This window comes from Lissotriton helveticus, chromosome 4_1 (assembly GCF_964261635.1).
Source record: "Lissotriton helveticus chromosome 4_1, aLisHel1.1, whole genome shotgun sequence".
In the NCBI taxonomy this organism is placed as follows: Eukaryota; Metazoa; Chordata; class Amphibia; order Caudata; family Salamandridae; genus Lissotriton; species Lissotriton helveticus.
In genome coordinates this window covers 965,439,933-965,463,865 of record NC_136063.1, presented here as the reverse complement: position 1 = coordinate 965,463,865, position 23,933 = coordinate 965,439,933, and the positions used below count along the sequence as shown (strand labels likewise).

General features: G+C 44.7%; 1 protein-coding gene across 5 annotated transcripts in view; it reads right to left on the bottom strand.

Moving 5' to 3' along the window:
- RPRD1A (regulation of nuclear pre-mRNA domain containing 1A) overlaps window positions 1-23,933 on the bottom strand; it is a 346,882-nt gene that overhangs the window by 177,443 nt on the left and 145,506 nt on the right. For all 5 annotated transcript variants that reach the window (XM_078687582.1, XM_078687586.1, XM_078687585.1 and 2 more), the window contains exons 5-6: window positions 18,362-18,488; window positions 18,094-18,269 (exon numbers count right to left, since the gene is read on the bottom strand). In XM_078687582.1, the coding sequence (XP_078543708.1) occupies window positions 18,094-18,269; window positions 18,362-18,488 (303 nt within the window). The remainder of the gene's footprint in view (window positions 1-18,093; window positions 18,270-18,361; window positions 18,489-23,933) is intronic.

Genomic DNA, 23,933 nt, shown 5'->3' with positions numbered 1-23,933 from the left:
TTCTTGAGCTTTCCGGGTTCCTCCAGACCTGCTCTCACTCCTCTCCAAAGGAGGAGTTCATCAGACCTTGCTGGTCTGCACCGAAGCCAATCTCGACATCTTGCGTGGGTTGCTGTTGTCAAGGCTTGTTGGATCCAATCCGGATTCTGACGCTGAAGCACTCGACATCCTTCGTGGGACAGCTCGAATCCAGCTCCTGGTCATCGTCGACGCCTCCTGGTCCTCGTGGCTGAAGAGTCAAGCTTCACCTCTTTCACCTGAAATCACCCAACATCGGCTGGCATCTTCTCCTCGCCATCCTGGTCACTGGCTAATGACCCAGACTCTGTCCCCTCTGCTTTCAGGTTCTTCACATCTGCGATCCACCCATGGATCCACCCGGACACTTCCTCTGGTCACCTGCAGCATTTCTTCACAGCTCTCCATTGGAATAGACGACGAAACCCGACATCAAAAGACACCTATGCAACCGGCTTCCGTGGGTGAGGTAACTCGAGTACTCCGGTGCTCCCGTAGCTATTGACTCTCGAAGTGTCTAAGTCTAAAAGGGTTCCATCGTAGTTCACCTCTAGGTGCCCTTAATCTTTAAAACTGTAACTTGTTTGTTCTCCATAGAAAGTCAATGGTGATCCGCGGCTGTGTTTAGACACTGCACGCTTCCCCGTGGGTCTCCTGCATCCTAACATTTGGTGGTTCCAGGTAGCCCCAGCGGTTCTACAGGCCCCAGGCCTGCTTTCTAACTCTCACGTGGTTCTTATACCACTATTTTAGTATATGGTTTGTGAGGCCCCTAGGGCATAACGTATACTGTGCAACTTCTTGTATGCTAATTAAGTTCCTTGTATTGTACTTTTAACTCTGACCTCATAAAGAGATCAGAGGGGTTGTGTTTAGATTAAATACATTTATATTTGATATATACCTTGTGTGGTGTGCTTTCATTTGGTCATTCAAGAGTTTATAATTGGTAAAACAACTTGCTTAACTCGCCTCTAAGTCTTAGCCTGAAGGCTGCTCTCCACAGCTACCACTAGGATAGCTTTCTAGAAGGTTGACTTTACAACCTACCATCAATAAGGGTCATTTGGACTGGTGCAAGGTGCCCACTAGAATAGTGGACATCATATACCAGGCCAACTTCTCACAATGTCCTCCACAAATTGCTCAGCATCCTGCAGTCAGACTATGAAAAGGTTTAATATTAGCGTAAGGATAAGCTAAGTGTTTCAGTTCAAGTAAAGTTGCTGCAAATTTGGATGAGTAAAATGATTTTTGTTGAATAGGAATTTGTAGAAGCAGTTGCACTGGGACAATGAAAGTGATGTGACATAAAACAATGTAGGAATGAATGGTTAAAAAATTCTCTTAAATAGTATTCTCCAACGGTGGTGCCAAAGTCATGGAAGAGCCAGTAAAGGCGCCATGCTCATGTTACTAGTTCCTGAACAGGGTATGATGGAATCATTAAATGGGCAGGTAACCTGGCATTGACTGAAGTGTACCTGGATTTTTGTTAAGATTACTTGGATACTAGTGACTGCATAAATACATTCCCTTTAATAGCAGACGCTGGAAGAAGTCTACAAGAAGCCACTGCAAGCATTTATATATGGATCTAGTCAAAATAAAAAGTTAATACATGCAAAATGCAGTCTTTGAGAGCCTGACAAACTTTGATTATTTTCTGGCAAATCAAAATGCTTAAGTTGCCACTGCTTGAAAACACTGCAGCAGCCCAGGCACAACTATATTAACTGACACTATTTTATTTTGTCCCGGGAACCGCGATGTGTAGTATGGCAGCAGACCAAGGGAGTGATTCTTACACAATTATCACTACCGATTCAAGAGTAAGAGAGCAAAGGCTGGAGGCAAAAGCAACAAATACTTTCATCTCAGATCAGCTATATTCCCTACACTAGTATAGTGGAATTCGCATGGCAGCGGGAGTACCCAGTCATGGGTAGAAATTGTCAACTAACTATTTAAAATTGCTAGAATCTACCATTATTCAAAAACTGAATTAGAAAAGAAATCTGAGACTTAGCTGAGGCAGCTGCCAGAATATCGAGTGAGTGATACAATATTACAAATATTTGCAATCATTTTCGGGAAACAATACTTTAAAGATCAATAAGCTAGCCATTGTTTCATGGAATTGATGTGATGGCTGCAACTGGTGATATTGCTTTGTGTGTGCTGCAATCTTTCAATAAACAGATTTTAAACTAAAGATCATTAAGCATGTTTATGGAATGCTGCAACACTGGCCTCTTCATTTAGCAAAGGAGGGATATATATATAGATATAGAGACCAAGACCACTGACGTGGTCGAAACGCGTCGTCTTTCCTGCCAGGAATAAACTTACCTGCTGCAACTACCTTGTGAGACAGACAGACACAGACAGACAGATAGATACAAAACAACAGGTTACCCCAGTGAAGGTGCCACTTGTGCGAAGCTTAACTCCGTCTTTATTGAAGAGCACAAACAGAAGTGTGCACCAAGTCTCAAGACTTCTTTTCAGCCCGACGTTTTTCAAATGTCCCTCATTCTTGTTCACAGGCAAGACGCTTTCCAGCACAGCAACCGCGTTGTTCCACACCTGCTGGTATTCATAGTCCTGCCACAGTGGGCGTCAGCCAGAAGGCATGCTGGTATTTGCATTTTTGCAACAACTATCTTTCCCAAGTGGGGGCTGCCGATCATGGATAATTGCGTGAAATAAAATCTCAAGTGGGTTCTTGAGAACTGGCAAGCGACATCCACTGTCCGTATTATACAGCACCTTCAATATGTGGACTCCCCACTCCAAAGGCGCGGCCCACTCGGGTCACAGCCGGATCTGCTTTTCAAGCGGCGGGGCATCTTCGCGGCCGGGCCAGCCGCTAATATCCAAAACAGGTTACCCCAGTGAAAATGCCACTCGTGGGAAGCTTAACTCCATCTTTATTGAAGAGCACAGACAGAAGTGTGCTTGCCAGTTCTCAAGAACCCATTTGGGATTTTATTTCACGCAATTATCCATGATCGGCAGCCCCCACTTGGGAAACTGCAAATACCAGCATGCCTTCTGGCTGACGCCCACTGGGGCGGGACTATGAATACGAGCAGGTGTGGAACAACGCGGTTGCTGAGCTGGAAAGCGTCTTGCCTGTGAACAAGAATGAGGGACATTCGAAACGCGTCGGGCTGAAAAGAAGCCTTGAGACTTGGTGCACACTTCTGTCGGTGCTCTTCAATAAAGACTGAGTTAAGCTTCCCACGAGTGGCACCTTCACTGGGTAAAAATGAAGGATTTGTCATTTCAAAACATTTCCTCCGCTGTATGTCCATTTGGAGAATATGTGAACCGAAAGCTGGAGACCCCTGAAATCGCTGAATTCCATGCAATTCATAGAAGATTTTGGTTCTCAGAGTAGGATTCAAAATAGTATTTTCTCATACGAGTGAAGTCCATGTACGAAAGTCATGTGTGAAAGCCCGATATATATATATATATATATATATATATATATATACATACATACATCAAATTACTTCTCCTGGGAGGATAAGGGAGTCGCACATCCAACACCTTGCCTGTGGCACTTGATTAGTACAAATGGGCAGCTGTAATTCCTGACGCGTTTCGTTCGCCTGCTGAGAACTTTTTCAAAGGTAAGCCCAGGTGGTTCAGGGTGTGTCAGTGGAAACTTCAGAGTTTTTAACGCTTGGCCAGCCCTCTGTTGGACATCTTGGGTGACGGTTGCCTGGCATGCTGGTAGTTGAAGTCTCACTGAGTCCCTGTTTGCATGCTGAAGGTACTCTGTTACTACGGAAACCAGGGGATTTCCTGCGGTGTTGTTCCGTAGCAGTCTGTATTGTTGGACTGCTTAGATCCTCACCAAACTCTAGTGCTTTGCGGCTGCCGTGCACCCTGTAGTTCGTCTCCGAAGCAAAAGTTTTGATATATATATATATATATATATATATCTCTATATATATTTAAAAGGGTATTTCAGCAAGCCCTCCGCATTCATTGGTCTGTTATTGTGCCATTCTCACGTGTCTTCCCTTCCCCCGCTACAACATATGGCATGGGACAGTGAAAAAGTACACTTCAGTCACTGACAAACTACACTACGAGTGGCGGCGTTATCCCCTTTCACAAGGAGTACATCCACACAAACCCTCATGCCAATGTGTGCTCAAAATTGTTGCTATTAGCGAATGTTTTTCGGGGGGCGGGGGTGGTTTCGTTTTTTGAGACGCAGGAGAGCCCAGCAGCTTCCCCAAAAATGTTTTGCTAATAACATGACAAAAAAAAGCAAGCACTGAGTAAGACAAAGGGATGGGTGCAAACACCAGACTTACTGGCCTTGCAATGCTGTTTTTAAATGTGGCTGTTTCCTTAATTATCTCTAAAACTTGTGTACATCTGGCATTGCAGGGGACTTGCCAATGCTCTCCCAAAGGCACTAGAAAAAACGCTTGTGTTGGTTATATAAAATAGAATCAGGCGAGGTATTGTACATTAGGCGAAACTAGCAACTGATTAGATATGGATGCCAAATTGGTCATTACAGTGGAGGTTATGGGGCACATGCATCAAGCAATTGTGCGATCGCAAACAGTGCGATTTGCAAAATGTGTCCGTTTGCAATCGCAAAATGGTCATTTGCAAAGCATGAAACCTTTTGGGCTTCGCAACTTAGGTAATCGCAATTTCTTGCGATTACCTAATTGAGAATGAAAATAGAGAATTGCAATTTACGATTCCCTAATCCATATGCAAGAAGCCTTTACTAAATGCAAACTGCATTTAGGATCGGCTAATTAGAATCAACTTAAAGTTGATGCTACTATGTGCATAATTTGAAAAATGCACAAAACTGCATTGTTCAAAGTGCAATTTGGTGCACACTTGCCCCTAGGGCATCTGTGTGCCTTACATGTTCACCTTTTTTCGTTAGGAGCACCTCTGGGGGGCTTAGGGCCCACAGGCACCCTTGCCTTTGCATTACCTAATTTGCAATTGCCAATTAGGTAACCGCAATTTAGGCAATGCAAGATCATTCCCACCTATTGAGGCCCATAGGAAAGAATGGAGTCGCAAATGTGAATGCAGATTCCCTAATTGCGTTTGTGATTCTTAAGGAATCGCATTGAGAGAATCGCTATTTGCAGCCTTTTTTGAAGCATTGCATTTTGCGCTTACCAAATAGCTAATTTCTTAAAAATTGCTATTTGGTAATCGCAAAATGCAACTTTGACCCATGTGCCCCTAGATGTGGCAAAAAGTAAGAGGCACATCGAGAGCAGGGCAGTTACTCACACTAACATCTCTAGTGCTTAATCTTAAGGACTTCGGTAAGGCTATTAGGAGCCAATTTCTTTGACACTTTATCAGAGGTTTGGAGCAGAAAGAAGATATTTTGCCGAAATCTAGAACGTCTGTTCCTCCATGATGAGCAAAGCGCCTTATGAACACCGAGCAGGACAGTGAGCTGTATATAGAAGCACAAAGCACAGGAGAAGGTTGAGCAAGAGTTGAGTGAGATATGCAGGCAGGGAGAGAGTAAACCGCTGTGGATAATTTTTCTCAGCATTCTTGGTTCTTTCTGTCCCAGTCTTCCAGACTGTAATCAAGCTTTTGATCACAACAGCTGTTGGCAGTCAGAGTCATCAAAGCTAGTGGGGAGTATCATATGTTCCAAAGCTTCATGCTCTCCCCACCACTGGAGTGATGCAAACTGCGCTCAACTGTGAGGCTAATGTTTGTATTAGGTAAGCAGAGTGGTGCATAGTAGCGCTACTGAAGAAGGGTGGCTACGGGATGATTCCCTTCGTGGCTATGAACAAGATGATAAAATAGTGTTACATGGCTACCAAAATGAGATCTCATTTGTCAAAACGAGATCTCATTTGCTAAATCATCGCAATACTATCTTTCGCTCTTTCAAAATGGCTGCATTTGTGACACCCATTACCAGCTCTACAGCTTTCATCTCACCGCACTTAGTTTAACACAACTTTATTATTTGACCAGGCTCTGAGAGAAAAGTCTGCCTTTCGTCTCCTAAGATAACGATGTTCCTTCGTTCAGTATAGCAGAAGAGGTGCTATTGTTTTCACACCCATGCAATCTCATGGCTAAGGTTTCAGGGGAAAGCTAGTTGACAGAGGGAGACTGTAAAAAGCCTTCAGTGCTCTAAGCTTTCAGGGTGGAGACCCCTGAATAGCAGTTGCAACAGCTTTATGGTGGTGAGCCGTATATTAAAGAGAACATAATGCAATGTTAACAGCCATTTAGTTAACTAGCCCAGAAGCTGTGAGATGTGGAAGCAGGAGGCTGCCACTGGCCTTCTGGGTTTGTGTAAACTATAGTCCTTGCAACTTGTAAGTAATACGCAAGATAGATCTGGACTGTACATCTTCCCCGGGGACGGGGGCTATTGACTTTCTGGATCCTTTTGAGACCATATCATTGCGAGCAGGGCAGATCATGCAATTACCCTGACTGCTCACTTGGAGTAAGAAAGGCTTTTAATCATGCTCCGAGCAAATGCCTACGTATTTCTGCCCCACGGAGTCAAATGTGTATCTTGCCCCTAAAGGTTTTGCTAATGTGAACTTGCCAACAATGGTTAAAAGAATCAGACCTCTTACCCCACCCAACTACTTGGCGGTTCTCAAACCATGAATAATCAGCTACATTTGCCATTTATACCATGGTGGGTGTATTCAGGGCTGGTAAATTTTACCTTCCACTTACTGTATAGAAATAGTTTGAAAACAGCCATAAAGATGCTATAATTATGCTATGACCGTATATGATATCATTCATATTACACGGATAGCTTTAACAGAGTCAATTACAAACAAGTTTAACAGTTCTTCAATGGTTGGATCCCATTCTACAACTTGAATAAACGGACAGACTAACATCAACTGCACGGGTTTAAAATATTGCACTGAAAAAAGTGACATCTCCAAGTCCAAATACGAGGACAAGCATAATCTGACTGTTCATCTATGCAGCCAGCCTTATTTAACGTAGTGTTTGGGTCCCAGGAAAATAGACGGTAATTCTGAAATAAATTATTTTCGGTCAAGTTATTACTTTAAGCACTCAAAGTAAAAATTGTTTGATGGCAAATTTTAGTAGTTAACCCACTGGGGAGACTCTTACTCAAATTATATTTTTTTAATTTTCTAACAGGTTTGGCAAGATCTTCAAAAAAATAACTATGCTTAATCCCCAACTCGATGCATGTTAGAAGGAAAACTGCATTGGATGGTCTACGGATAAACGCTCAGTTTTAAGATCAGCAAAAGACAAACAAGCTGGCTATGTCGGGTGAAAAAATATTTCAGGTTAAGATTGGTGGCAGGCTTTTAGCTGGAATGATACAAGCTGCAAAATGAGTGTTTGGAAAATAAGGTGATGCAAGAATAAGAAAACCACTGAAGTAATAACTCAATAAAGCTAAACCATGTTTGAGAAGGAGAACAAATACGTTAAACGGTACAAGTTTTCCTTAGGCAAATCTAAGCAGTAGTGGCCTATTTAAGCGATGTACAAGATACTTTGTTATGAAAGAACATATGGTTATGCTGTGCTCTCCAAGACACTGAAATATACAGGTGGTACTAAAGGCTGAGAACAGATATTTATACAAGTATTTAAATCGACAGGGTTTACAAGATAATAAATATCAATTAAGTTAGTATAAACGTCAGTTTGGGTCAGTGACACCAAAAGTATGATTATACAGGAAAGTCTATCATCCCAATGCAAATCATGAAGCTATTGAAAATGCACATTGGAAGATCTGGTATTCAGCCAGTTTGGCTCTCAAGGATCTCCCTTGTGCTACTTTCACTGAAGCAAGCCTTCCTCAGACTACTGAAACCACTTTAGGTCTAGAGTGTCCCCCTGGCAAAAAGCATAAGAAACAAATTACTTACTTGTAACTGTAGTTCTCCAGTATTGGAATCTTTCAGAGATTCACATGCTTGAATCATTCCCTGTCGCCGAGATGGGAGCCCCCGGTATTATTAAAAGAAATATCCTATTAGACATAGAACATAAGGCCCTAGGCCTTAACTATTTTGTAAAATATATGTCCTTTAATAATAAAAGGACCAAACTTAGAACTAGCCAATCAGTAGACACCACCCTGTAGAACCTCCCTTGAGAGAAGCTCCAGTCCCTCAGATTTTCCAAGCACAGGTGCGTTCAGATTGAAAAAAACAGATATCCAAGTGAGCGGTCTCCAGGGAAGGTGGGTGGGTCGCATTTGAATCAATGAAAGATTCCAATACTCGAGAACTACAGTTACAGGTAAGTAACTTGTTTCTTACTCCAGGACTGGAACTTTAATAGATTCAGATGCTTGAATCAGAGTAGCGAGCAGTAACATTTTTGTGTCATATAGTAACTGCAGATAAGAACACGAAATAGTACCGCCTGCATACATTAATATACTCATAGAAATACATAAGTAAAATCATTCAAAGTCTGTGTGTATATATATGTGTATATATATATATCAAATTTATCATAAATCATCGAAAATGTGAGACAGTACAGGATGGTGGGAAGGAACCAAAGAAAAGAAGGCTCACTGTATTGAAAAAGATGTCTGAGAACCGCTTGTCCCACTGCCGCATCTCGCTTATTCTCAGCGTCCAAGCAGTAGTACTTGGTGAATGTGTGCTGCGTCCGCCAAGTTGCTGCTTACAAATGTCAGGCAGGGACACACCTGCAAACAGCGCTGTAAATGTGGATATTGCTCTAGTAGAATGGGCACTGACTCTTGACGTCAGAGAGTGGCCTGCTTGCTGAGGACAGAAAACAATGGCACTTGATATCCATCTGGAAATGCTCTGTTTAGTAATAGGGTAGCCTTTTCTAGGTGCACTGTACCCTATAAGAAGTGTATTTGACTTCCAAAATGATTTCGTAATGTTCGGGTAAAATGTTAGGCACCGTTTAACATCTCGAGAGGGCAGAGCACGCTCTGCTGCAGTCTGTGGGTTTCGAAAGAATGATTTCAAAACAATTGGCTCATTAAGGTGAATGTCCGAAGGAACCTTGGAAATTAACTTAGGGTTTGTTTGCAGAATAACCTTGTCATGTTTGAATTGTAAGAAAGGTTCTGTAGTAGTAAAAGCCTGGAGTTCACCAACCCTTCTTGCTGAAGTGAGAGCTAGGAAGAAAGCCACTTTCCATGATAGGAACTTCATGTCCATGTCGTGCATAGGTTCGAAAGGATGTTTCATTAATTGACTCAGCACTGTATTCAGCTGCCATGTAGGAGGAGGTGTCCTTCCTGGAGGAAACATCCTGAACAGACCTTTAAGAAACGGTTTGACCAGCCTGCAGGACCTCTGTGGAAACTGGAGATGGCCGCTAAATTAACTTTAATTGATGCATGAGCTAAGCCAGAGCGAGCCAGGAGAAGTAGATAAGGTAAAACTTCATCTGGAGGTGAGAGGGGAGGATTGACTTTAGAAGATGTGCACCACATGCAGAATCTTTTCCATTTAAGCTAGTAAGTCCTGTTAGTGCTGTCTGCTCTTGCCCTAGCCTGCACCGGTCTACACTCCTCTGGGATCTTTAAGTGTTGAAATTCCTGTAACTCAGGAGCCAGGCTGACAATTTCAGAGAACTGGGGTTCGGATGGTATACCCGTCCCCGGTTCATCGTCAAAAGGGACGAGAATGGCCCAAGATGGATCGGAGGCTTGACTGAAAGTAGGTGATGTTCTATGTACCAGTGACGGCAATGCCAGGCTAGTGCTATTAGAATGATCTTGCCGGGTTCCGTCTAGGTTTTTTAGTACTCGTGGAAGGAGAGGAAGGGGGGGGGGGGTCTGGAGATGCTAACAGATCTATTTCCAGCTTGCCCGATTGGGAGAAGTAGTCGAGAGTGCATTGGTCCAATTCCCACTCGTGGAAGGTTGTCTTCAGTCTTCTCAACATATCTGCTATGACGTTCTGTTTTCCTTCGATGTACTCCGCTGATATATGCACTTTGTGATGAATCGCCCAGCACCAGATAAACTAGGCATGTGGAGATAACATTGAGGTATGAGCGGGATACAAGAAGACATCATCCCTAGAAGAGATTTGAAAAGGCGTACGGAAAGAAACTGCCTCTTTTGGACCTGTTTTGCTAAGGATATTAACCTTTGTTGTCTCTCCAGAGCAGAATATGCCTTACTTTCCGTGGTGTCCAGGATAGCACCTAGAAAAACCAGTCGACGGGATGGTTGCAGAATCGATTTCTCTACATTTAAAGTGAGGCCTAATTTCCTGGGTAGTTGCAGATAGGTTTTGGTGGATGTCTTTGCTGCTTCGTAAGTGGGGGCCTTGAGAAGCAGTCTACTAGGTAGGAAAACATTTGATGATTTTGTTGCCTTAGATATTCTGCGACTGGCGCTAGACACTTCGTGAAAATGCGGGGAGCAGATTTTAGTTCGAAAGGTATGACGCGGAATTGGTAGTGACTGTCGGTCACCATGAATCTTAGAAATTTCTTGTGCTTATGGGTATATGAAAATATGCGACCTGGAAATCCAGAGACCCCACGTAATCGTTTCCGTTGAGGAGGTGTAGCACATCTTGACTACAGATCATGCAGGACTTTTGTTTGTTTAAGGAATTTGTTTAAGTTCCTTAAATCCAAGATTGGTCTCTACTTCTTTAACTTCTTTCGGATCAAGAAGAAACAGGAGTAGAAACCTTTTCCTTTTTGATTGAGAGTAACTCGTTCTATTGCTCCTTTCTGCAACATGTTGGTAACTTCCATCTTTAAGAGATGCAGGTGTTTTTGAAAGTGGGGCAGAGGAGGAGTTGGTGGAGGGATCTTTATAAATTCCAAAGAGTGACCAAATTGGATTAGGTATGGGACCCATTGGTCCGATGTTATGTCCCGCCACTGCTGAAAATAATGAGATGTTTTGCCGCCCACAGAGGATGGAATAGGCAAGATAGAGGCTGACAGCTGGGAGAAGTCATTGGCGGCAACCGGTCTCCTTACCCTGGCGTCCCGATTTTCCACTACAGGAAGTCTTGTAAGCTGCAATAGGTGGTTGGCGGTGGGTAAACTGGGGTCTGTATTGTTGAGCAGTGGATAAATAGGCTGGGTAGAGAGATTGATGGTAGCCTCCTCTGTACGATTGGTAACCTCTTCCTCGGGAGCCACGAAAAGGTATTTTTCTGTATGGTACAGTACCTAAAGACTTAGCCGTATCCGTGTCTTTTTTAATAGCTTCTAAAGTTCCTAAACGTGGTTGCCAAATAATTCTTCCCCAATATAAGGTAGATCAAGAGTCTTCGTCTGTACCTCAGGCCTGAATGAGGTGGCTTTCAGCCAACCTTGAGGCCTCAGAATGGCCGCTCCCACTAGCTGCCGGAAACCAATGGCCACTTCATCCATAGCGCAGTCTACTACTTCAGCGGCGGTCCGCTGGCCCCTTAAGAAGAATTTTCTTAGCTTCCTCCTTGTCTTTTGATGGAATTCTGTCCAAAAATGGCCACATTTGCCTATTCTAATATAGCCTGAGAATTCGCAGCTCGTACCATCAAGGCTGACATAGTCGGAAACAAGGATCTTCTTCAACGGTTACACCGAGGACACTTCTGCTGTCGACATGGGTCCTCACATCGATGGAGTTGACGATGGAGTCAAAGTCCCCGTCGATGAGGGCTGTATCGACGACGAGTGGACCGTCGTCGGGATTTGGCCTTCCGATGACGACTTTGAAGAAACAAGCTGCTTCGTCGACGATAAAGGGGCATTACCTGTCGACCTAGAAATCGAAGCCTAAGACACAGTGACAGTAGCGACTGTAGACACTGTTGATATGACCAGAACCACCTCAGGAGAGGATTTTCTTGTCGACGAGCTGCTCATTGGCGGAGCTGAAGTAGGCTTCTTGAAGGTATGCTTCAACTTCATAGGTGGAGTTGAAGGTTCTGAAGCTGGCTTTTTAGTACAGAAAATCTTCTTTTCTTTGTGAGAGGTTTTGCTAACAGACCCAGCCTGCTTTTGAAAAGAATGAGATGACTTTTTTGACGCTTTCTTAGGAGGCAGCGACAATGAACCAGCAGGGTCATCAAAAGGTCTTTTTTGAGGTGTTTTAGAGGAAGATTTAAAAGAAGTATCACTCTCCTCATCAGAGACCACCGTGTCCCTGTTTTTAAGCCTCTGAAGCCACAAGAAAAGCCTTCCTTCACGATCTTTCAGAGTCTTTGAAGAGAAAGTACGACATACCTTGCAATCCTTAGGTTTGTGTTCAGGATACAGGCAGTAAAGGCAGTCCTTGTGTTGATCATCAACATGAAGTCTTTTTTTCCTGCAAGTACCACGGGCTCTGAAAAGACCTTTTTTAGGTGTATCTGAAATATTGGACATCAGTTTAAATCACCTTACAACAGATCTACGGAGCTGGTAGTAAATCTGACTGGAAGAACATACTCCAAAATAGAAGAAAACTGAGCAGAGCTCAGTGGAGACTGCCTTAGCACGACATGCAGTAAGAAAATCTGAGAACTGGAGCTTCTCTCAGGAAGGTTCTAAAGGGTGGTGTCTACGGATTGGCAAGTTCTAAGTTTGGTCCTTTTTTATTAAACGACAGATCTGTTTTAAAAATGTTAAGGCCTAGGGCCTTATGTTCTATGCCTAATAAGACATTTCTTTTAATAATACCGGGGACTCCCATCCCGACGACGGGGAATGATTCAAGCATGTGAATCTATGAAAGTTCCAATACTGAAGTAACAGGTGCCTTATTTAAAAGATGCCTACTCATCTTTTGCTTCCAAGCTAAGTCTAGCATAGCTGAAAACGAGAAAATCAATGCTTGGATAGACGGGATGATTAAGCCACATGCAGGCAATTCACTTCATAATGAAATTGCTTAAAGAAACCAAAGCATAGATCGAATGAAGCATCCTCTGGTCTTGCTCTGAAATTCTGTAATGCCATATAGCAAGACCAATTCTCGCCATCCTTCACCACATTCCACAAGGCTTCAAAAGACCCACATAGTCAAAGGATTACCACTGCAAGAGCTAATGCAAACTGAGTTCCTTGACCGGTCTCTCTCACTTTATGTTTCAACTTTATCCTACTTATGCATTTCATCTATTACAAGCAAAGTGCTTAGTTACCTTTTGATTAGATGAACAACAAAAAAATAACTCAATCAAAAAATACCTTTGCAGCAAAACAAATTGCATTGCTTGAAGCCAGCGATCTGCAGGAAAACAGATTGTGAAAGAAGGCAAGTCATGATATGAGAACTTTACCTCTATGAAAAAACTCGGAGGGCCAGGGCTGAAATCATTCTTATGGACGGAGCAGAAGGAAGCCAAGAAAAGCTATTAGGCATGCAGTGGGTGTACAACAGGCAAAGGCACTCTTGTGCAACATGGTTTTAAAATTGATTTTTTTGTTTTTTAACGCAATTCAGTCCAACTGTCCTCCAGGGACTCGTTAGTAATACTGATGAAACAAGAGTTGGAGAATGAGTAAAACACTACCTTTGGAACCTGAAAAAACTGTATAATAAACCTAGGACCTGTAACCACTACTCATGCAACACTTACCTCATTAGAATACCTAGGTGTAGTGACTTGGACATGTGGCATCTTCAGAACCTAACCTTTTCTTATGACTGATAAAAAGTGTGTTTGGTATAATAAGGAAACAGCTGCATAAAACTTTCCAATCCAATTGCGTGCCATCCAACCTCAAAACAGTGTCTAGAGTAGAGTAATGCCTCGCCTGAAAAGTAATTCAGACCTCATTTTAGTTTGTGGGTCTAGGGTGGACTGTTTTGTTTCAAGGTTAAAATGGCCCATGCAACAGTCTCCAATTTGAACTATGCATTTAAACATTTTTAGACCGTGACTTTTTACATGCCTTGCACGTACACGATAACATACTTGGAAAGTATTCTGCTTACAGCACAATTTTCCGTGAGCATTTTCTCACGACACTTGAGACCAAGGAACACGGAGCAAGTTGCCCTTGCTTTTGTGTCCAAATGGAGACCGCTCTGAATTGTAAGAGAAACATCGCATCAGCATTGCGCCTCTGACATTGCAATTGGAACAGGGCTTTGGTTATATAAACTATCTAAGAGCCACATTCGGCAGATGGGCACTTCTAAGGATTATCCTGGAACGCTTGTCTGTGACTGAGATGCAGCCCTGCTGACTCGAATCTCTATCCTGCTAAGGACGGGTAGCCTGCTCTACAGATCGGGTTCCTGATGGATCACACACAGGCACCACACACTGGAATGGGGAGTTGGGTTATCCCAAGGGATCTGGCAGAAGGTACTCCCACTATGCTCTCGATAGTGTAGGTAGGAGTACAAGTAGGATATATAAATCACTGTAACATCATAAATGGTCTGTTTATCTTTTTCACAATTCTTGTAATTCTGGTTACAATGCTTTGTTTCCCTTTGCTAATAATTGATGCTCATATATTTTTTTCTTCCCCAACACAAGAATACAATTGCTTCAATAAATGTTGGAAATGCCAGTTTGTATAGGGCTTGCGTCTCTGTGGACATGCCTAAGTAACAACGAATGGGTAGATCGGTTTCCACGATTTCCTTGGGGAATCACAGTGGCCACGTTCTAAGTTTGCCGATATCATCTGGTACCCTGTAAGGTTGGGGTGCAGATGGCACACGGTGAGCTAGCCAGGTATTAGGCTAATATACTGTAACGATAGTTGTGGGACCATTCCCAATATTTTGACTGTCATTTTGCCCAGATATCCAGTCCTACTTAGTTCGTAGGAACTGTATGACATGGCACCACCAACGGTCTAGGTAAGGTATTTATTTAATGGGTCTCCTGAGTAGTACTTGCGTGTGCCCAAAGCCCCTAGTCACCTTATACGTAGACATCATGAGGTTCAGGACTTATCCTCCTCAGCTAAATAGGGAACCCTGTTTGGTCGATAGGTTGTTCAAGTTTGAACCTTTAAAAGGATCACCCCACTATAGTTGTTCCTTTCTTTGAATTTCACTCATTAAATATGGCCCAACCAACAGTGGTTATTCCACTCAATTGCAGACATGCAGTAACACAGCTGTTACAAGAGCTTCGTCTTAGAGGCGGAGAAGCTAACTTCGTGGCAGCGGCCCACAAAGCGTACAAAACAGAGGTATTATTTCCACAGGTCACTTTTCTTGCAGCCATTGCCAACACACAAACATTCCGTACATACACTGCAGCTGTAATATCAGGCCAATACAGAGCCTATAAAGATTAAGACATTCCATTAACATTCTATGAACATACAAATTGGTTCCAAAGCACCCTACCATATGTACTAAACATTGCAAGACTGCCCCGCCCCCCCCCCCGTTCGGCAAAGAGGGAGCAACCTAGCCAATCCAAGCCGACTATACACCATATCCAACATTAGGACCACTCAATGCTATAGAGCTCCATGTTCTTTACACAGGTCTAAATAGACTGCACAGTCATTTAACACAGTTTGTTATGCGAACAATAACAGCAACCCCCAGCGAGGGCTGTTCAATCTGCACAGCCACATATAGCTGTGTTTGCGATTAGTCCAGTTCCCATTAACACAATTATGGTAAGGTTCCTACAAGTCAGGAGGAAATTCCGTTCTGGATTGCACAAAAAACTAACTAGCTTGAAGCACTATTACCCCTATACAGGAACCCGAGATAAACACAGAATTCTCACAATGTACCTACCACTAGGGATGGTTTCCCCGGTAGATGAATGTGCCACTTGGGGCACAGTTTTCAATGCACTACATACCATAACACATAGTACACCATCTACAGCTGTTTTACCTGCAGTGCTAAAACAGATTCAAAATTAATATAGGGCTGCCCCTGCCTGGATTTGGGTATGAAACCAATTGGCAATTACAGCACAGTTGCCACAATTATTTTATGTATCATAAAAGAGGAAAGAGCAGTTTTGGCAGTACGTCAACACCTCGCACAGGTTCCCATAGCAGACCAACAGCAAGAACCACCAAAGATTATTTCTGAAACATACAGCTCTACATCGAAATAATTTGGGAGACAGACCAAATACAGACAACTTAAGGGTAATTCTGGAAAGGATAACTGGAAACAGGCACCAGAGTCTTCTAAAAAGCGCTGGGATAAACAAAATAATAAGGAAAAAACAATGTCTAGGGGTCGATCACCCAACCTGAGTCCACTGAAACGCGCTATATTCTGCGTAACTGTGAATCACTTAAACAGCCTGTTAGGTATCCGTAAACTGATATAAGTCCTTCTCATTCCTTTCAGGAAACATCTGACAAATATTCGCAGAGAGAGCAGGAAGATCAGATTGCAGATCAGAAAACTATGTGAAAGCAAGAAAGTACTCGTCTGACGTCATAAAAAAGAAAAACTTCCACAACAAAAGCCTCAATTCAAAAACATGAAAGTGGCAGGTGTTGTGTTAAATATGCCACACATACGGAGGACGCTGCTTCGAAACAAAGAGTGGGCACGGACACTGCTAGATAGTGCAGCAGAGGTGACAATAGTTTTCCAGGCTCTTCAAGAGTTTCTGGGTGCGAGATCAACTAATTATTTTAATCAACTTGAAACACCAGATCAGCGGGTTAGCGCTCCAGATAGATTGTTTGATTTGGACATTCAAATTGAGATAAACAGAGTTTACTCGGAAAGTTCGGCAAGGGGAAGATATGATAATACAGTCTCTCTATCCTCATTCCTGAAGCTTTTAAACAAGCATATGCCACGGAGTGGGCTTTCATAAGCCCGGCATTGTACCGCCACCATGTAGGTTGGGACAGAGATACACCTTATCAACATTATACCCATCAGCCCGCAAGTGCAACCACAATACCCAATTAAGCATGAAGCTAAATGGCCATTTAGAGAAATTCGAACAACTAGAATAGGAACCGTATGACAATTTGCAGCATGGCTTGGCTTGCACAGAACAAGTTGAAGGCTTGAGGAGACCTAAGAGGACCTTGCAAACTGAAGACAAGCTGATTGGATGGGACTTGGATTTAGCAAAAATATCAGGAATGTATTTATTTCCTCTAGTGGATTACCAGTCCTAAAGATTTAATTTCAAAGCAGGGGGATAGAGCAACTCCCGGTGGTGCATCAAGACCCCTATACATATAGTATGAGGAGCCTAATAAATGCAACCTATAATATCGGCAGGCACGTTTCTGCAGCATCCCAGCCCAGGCAAAGGAAACTCTTCTTAGTGATCATCAAGGAAGAAATGCAGTAAGCATGTCCTGCCTTTCAACACTAGCAGTGACCTGGCATAACACCAGTGCCTGGGACAGAAAATATTTATTTCTATATTTTAGGGGTAGCTGAGACAGAAGTTACAGTCGGGGTAGAGGTCTTTCAAAAAACAAATACAAATTCCATATAAGGTTACCAGTAGTTGCAATTTAGGGGTGAGCATGTCAGTGCTCAGAATAGGTAGAGTTTCAAATTGGATCATAACAATAGGCTCTACTTTAGGGGACTACGCAGTAGGAGGCATAGAGTATCACTAGAGTGAAGATCCCTTCATTTGGAGCAACAGCCTCTGAATACCGAAGAATGAAAAGAAGGTGATGGAAAAAACTCACTGACTCCTAAAAAAGAGGCTAGTGGGAGCAGTGCAGGAACCGAGCCACGGCCATGTGAAAAAAACCTCACTCGGAGATAAGAACACCTTTGATTTCACACCTCTAAGAAGCAGTTGCCAGCCTTCGAACAGCTGGGAACAGCAACAAGCAGAGATGTAGAATGCTTCGTAAAAACATATGCAGTAGCTAGGGTTAACTATTTAAACCTCCTGTAGACGCATGAAGTGGGGAAAAAATCCTCGTAGGGATAGTAGAGTATTCACAATCAATCTATCGCTACCAAACCCATATCTTTCACTGCATTTTAACAGACCATCCAAGAATTCTAGCTTTTTCTTCCCTCAAACAAATTTGGTCTATAAACAGCAGAATTAGAAACCAAAGCCACTCAGAGGTTAATAAATGAAAAAAAGCGATATGGGAAACCATAAATGAGTTACGCACGTCCAGCTTTTGCTCTTTCTCAGCAACGACCTCTTTTTGAGACTGCAGAAAGTCTGACAACATACGGATAAGTTGTTTTCGATCATCTATTTCAGCTGCCAACCGCCCATTGTAGTCTGCCAGACACATGCATGCATCTTCTACCTTCTTAGACAGATGATCACCAGAATCTTTATCTGAAAGAATACACAAGAAAAGACAACAAATCCTCAGAGCAATTGCATACAAATTACAGCTATGAATTATTCACCCCACTAGGTTCACTCACCTGTTACTTTGTCTAATAAAGCAGTATTCTCGACTTCAATGGGCAACGAACCTATCCTCTGATGAACTGCAGCATCTCCTGAAGCAGCATTTTCTAATTCCTGTAAGGCTCTAATGAGATCGGTGGCCTGAAACAAAGCACAAACATGCTCAGGAAAATGGTGTAACAAGAGACATGCACAAAAATGTAGTGAAAATGCCCCACATGCTAGAACGACTAAGTGAAAGTCTGACACATTAAACCATATACTCAATCCATAAAATGAAACGAAAAGACTCATTAACTTATAGTAACTGTATAAATTAACATGTTTGTTTTTATTCAAAACACATTTGCATCTTTATCTCGTCCTTTGTGGTTACTGTACTTTTGTTTGGCACTGAACGCCTCATTTATAACGTAGGAGGGACTCATTCACATATGACTCCCCTGGATACTAATGTTGAAAATCTACTACTGCAGGTAACATTTTGTTCTCCAGCGTACAGATGACTCCTGCAAAGGATGACATGCTCTTCAATGAAGTTCCAACCATTACTGAAACCACATCAGTAGTAGTAAGATAAAAAATCTGAATTTATCAGAAAACGTTTTAAATCAGAGGGCACGCTATAAAAGCATAGCAGATTTGGATGCCGGAGCCTATTAACATTTAATGTACCCTGCTTAGAGAGAACCCCCAATAAGGGACACAAAATGCTACACACATTTTCTTTCTAAAAGCCTCAGCCCTAATCAAGTGAACAATAAAGAAAACATTACTTACCCTGTAAGCATCTGTTCGTAGAATGTAGTGCTGCGGTTCACATGCTGTGCATACTATGCCATCTAGTGTTGGGCTCCGACGTATGCAACTGTTTTTTGTTCGAAGAAATCTTTTTGAGTCACAAGGTGTGGTGACGCCACCTATTGTATGTAAGACGCATGGGCATCGGCCCCATAGTTTTGCGTTTTAGGCAGTGGCAAACAGATCTGAGGAATGCCCCACTGCCTGAAGTAAGGGAATAGGGTCTGGGGTGGAGTTCAGCTCATGGGCTTGTTGTTGCATCCTGCTGGCAAGTCTGCCAAGTTGTTGTCCCGACCAGGAATGGATTGGATGACCAGATGCACCTTGCGATGTATTTTCAACTGCCAGATGCTCTGGGCTAAAGCAGACAGCTGGGGTGAGTGCATGGCCCCTGCTTCTCTAGGCAAAACATGTGGTGTGGTCCATACAGATGTGAATGAGTAGAAGGAATGTTTAAAGGGCAAGCTTGATAACTCGAAACTACAGGTGGTTGATGTGAAGATCCTGCTGCGTGGGCGTCTACAAGCCCTGTATTGTATGATCCAATCCGGAGAGCGAGGCATCCACGGTAGGGGTCTTCAGCGGAACTGGGTCTAGAAAAGGCAGTCTATGTAACAGGTTGTTTGCGTTCCACCATTGCAGAGAGGAATGTGTATGGACCCAAAGCAACACTAAATCTTACCACAGACCTTCTGCTTGATACCACTCTGCCGCTAGGCACTGCTGTAAGGGACACGTGTAATCATGCACGAGGAACTATAGCGATGCAGGAAGCCATCATGCCTAGCAAGCGCATCACCATCTTGACCGTTACTTGATGATCTGGCTGAAAAAAAGAGGCAGCAGGCTCTGAAACGCGTCACTCACCCCAGTGAGGCTGGGGTACGTTTTTCCCACCCTTGAGTCTAGAATAGGCCCGAGGAAGGATCGCACTCGCATTTGCACAGAAAATACTACACATCAAAGTTTTGAAACATGTTTGCTAAAAGCTTGCAGATTGGAATCTTGTTCAACCATTGGAACATATTATAGTAATGGAGTGCATACCTCTTCTTGTAGGCGGCAAACCAGGGTTGAGTCTTTTGTGTAGACACTGGCCCAAATGTGAGAGGCAGGACCTTCAAATGAAAATGCATACTCTCCATCATGAATATTTACTATTATTTGGGTTGTATGTCGGAACGAGTTCCTCAACAACACCGACCTTTGCTACGCGGTCTCTACAACGACTACATCTTAACCACGATTTGCTTAACCACGCATTACTTTACCACAAATTTTCATGGTAAATGGCTATCTGTGGCTAATGTTACCAAACCCCTCCAGAGCCCTTAATACACCCACCAACCTCCTAAAAACTACCCTGAACACCCCCACCCTCTAAGAACTACAATGTACACCCCCCACCCCCTAAGAACTACTCCAAACCCCTCTTACCTGTCCTGTTCGCTTTCCGACGCTCCTCTCTCCCTGCCCAACCAGAACAGACAGACTTTGCCTTAACCACGCACATGCGTGTTTAATGCAAAGTCGTTGTTCAGGCAAGTCGTTTTCAGGTTGTAGGCTTTCGCAACTCGTGGCTCTTGCCTCGTTGTTCTGGATGTTTCCCATTATTTGAGCTCCCATGCAAATTCTGAAGTGCATTGAAAGAACCCCAAACTGTATAACTTACATGGTTATTTGAAGAATCACCATTTTAATTTGTATTTAAGAATTTGTTTAAGTTTTCTTCAGACTAAGTGTCAACACAGAGAAAAAAAAAGTTGCATCCATGCCACATTTTCAGAATATTCACACAAAATAAACTAACCTAGAATGAAACTAAATAAAAATCATTTGCATAGCCAGTGGTTATCGTGAAAAATCGGGAAATAACCCAGCTCTCAAGGACCACAGATGGACACCCTTGATATGGGGTAGTGACATCTAGCCTTATAGGGTACACTGTACCGGACTTTATAGTTTTAAGTCTGTATGGAAGGAAACCAGACCATTTTTGCATAGATCTAATTATATAGAAAAAAAATCAAGACTGCCACCTCACAAACTGCCTGCTTCGCAACATGAGTTTTTATTTCCTCTTTATCCATACCCCAAAAAAAATTTGTGAATTCGACACAAGGCGAGTAAGGATTGACTCAAGAAGGGGGCGCTAGAGGGCGCCAAGCAAGATGGCCGCACTATCGTGAGGCTCTTGCTGCTCGGAGAACCATCCGACATTTATCCTGGCCATCCGGACTTAATGAGCACTGAAATACTAAGCATTGTGCAACAGAACCACGCCGAAATGCCTGAGAGCGAGAAATAAGCTCATACCTGGTTGCGGAGCTCTGATTCACTCGACCGATCCGGAACTGCGGCTCCAACATGGTGGACACGAGAAGGCTGATGGCGTAGGAGTGAGAACTGACGCGGAGAGTGAGGTGCTGGTCCAGATTGAGGTGGAGCGAGCTGGTGGGCTGTGCCGTGCGAGACGCTCCTTGGCATCGTGGGAGCGCGGGCTGGCAGCCCCCTACTGAACACCGCGGGCAGGCTGTGGAGAGGAGGAGCCGGCGACCTGCGGCGGGCATTGTTGACGGCGACTTTGAGAGGAGCTGGGGGAGGACCCCGCTTCTGCGACCGGAACGCTGTCGAGGGCTGTCTTGCCGGCTCCAGGCGCCTGCGGTGCCAGGGCGACAAGGAGAACGAGGGAGCTTGTGGAGGGTGTTTGAGGACCGCAGGAGTGGAGGGCCTCGGGCTGCCTGCTCTGGGTCCTCCCGGCTTGGCTGGCGCGGCGGGGGCTTGAGGGCCGGCTCAGGGCACCGACGCGGTGCCGGATTTGAATGGTGGTTGGACGCAGCAAGGCTACGAAACGCCGCGGGAAGCTGAGCTGAGCTGTCCCCGTCCCTGAAGGGAGCTCCCGGAGAGAGACAACAGGTGGTGAGTGGGGCCTACTGCGGACTGTTGGGCCTGCTGCTGGGGCCAGGACAGACAGCGCTGGACTTGCTATGCGAAGCCCCTGGGCTGCATTGCTATTGGTTGGAGGTCGGGGCTGAGAGGGCCCTGTGAGGTGTCTGCCGGATGGCTGATCTGGAGCTTAAAACTTGCAGTGCTGAGGGAACGGGAAGGTGCCCACAACACGGACAGGGAGGCATAGCGAATTGAAGATCCTGGGGGGGAGGCCTCACCAATCCAATAGTGGCCACTAAAGTGCACCCGGAGCAGTTGATGAACGCTGGGACTGGGGTCCCGAGGGGGCCTAGAAGGTCCTGGGGGAGCTACAAGCGAGTTCGAAGGAGGCTTGCTGCGGAAACGCTGGGGGCAGCCCTTTGCGCCCCCCCCCCCTGGTGTGAAGAGAGTGGGGGTCTGGCTCTCCCCCCACCGGGCACCTCCTGGGACAAACCCGTTGCTGAGTGACACTGTGTTTTGGAGGGTGTGGAACTCAGACAGGGGCCCTCATTTTCAATACCTGGCCGGAGAAGAGGACGGCCTCCGAGGGCCACACTGGGCGTCTGGACAACATGGGGAAGCCCAACGGGCGCCAGCCGAAGCGGAACTTCGAGGCGCGAAAAGGCACGCGTTCACACATGGACCCTGAAGAGGAGCATGTGGAGACCCGGGCGCCCTCAACAGCTGATCTGAAGGACCTGTTCCTGGCCATGCAGTCTAGCCTGACCGCTATTGAATCCAAAATAGACTCCATGGCTGCGCGGCTAGATGGAGTGTCACATAAGGTGGACCAACATGAGGAGCGCCTGGGGTCAACGGAACGGCGGATTTCAGACCTGGAGGACGCTTCTACCACGACTACGTCTCGCACACTGGAAATGGAGAGGGTGCTGAGGGTGATTGCGGCCAAAAACGAGGATCTCAAAACCCGTTGAAGAAATAACCTCCGCATTTTGGGGGTGCCGGAAACAACTGCGACTGGGAGAATGGAAGACTATGTGGAGCGCCTTCTCATAGCTTTATTCAGAAGGGAAGCTTTCTCACTGGTGCTGGTGGTGGAATGAGCTCATAGGTCGCTTGCAGTCCGCCCGGTGCGACTCCTCGTCCAATAATTGCCCGCCTGCTCAATTACCGGGACCGGGATGTGGCCCTGCGCCTATCCAGAGAAAAGGGACAGCTCCAACTTGAGGGGATGGACTTCTCGATATACCCCGATTTCACCATGGCGGTCCAAGAGCAGAGACGGAAAGTCCTACCGGTAAAGAAAGAAACTGCAGCAACTTAACATACCTTATGCAATGCTCTTCCCCGCAAAACTTAAAGTGACCTATCAAAGTAAGCAGCACTTCTTCAGCACTCCGCAGCTTCCACAGGATTTCCCGAAGACCCTGCCGAAGACGGCGGCGGGGCAGGCTTCGCAGACTCGTCACCCTGAAGCTGGCGGAGGCACCTCGGATGTAGAATGACCCTCGACTTCCTTTATGACGCCCGCGGATGAACATACCATCTCTGGGACCCTGACCCGACTGATATAGGTGAGAGGGGCAGCTAAGTAATGCAGGGGGGCTTTTCAACCCCCTCTGGAAGGGAACTGGGACCCAGTTGAGTAATCTGCTATGATGGCGGCTGTCCTGGAGGTATGGACACAGATGATCGCAATGACACGGTTTGGGATGGGTACCCGCCCCCCTGCTGCTTATACAAGCAAGAACAGTTATAATTTGCCCCTACACCCGTTTCAAGAGCGGATGGTTCTAGGCAATATGTAACTAAGCTCTAGATGACCGTTACATATTCCCCCGCGCATCCTCGCTATGGCGAGGAAGACCCCTGGACGCCACCTAGTGGGAGACCCCT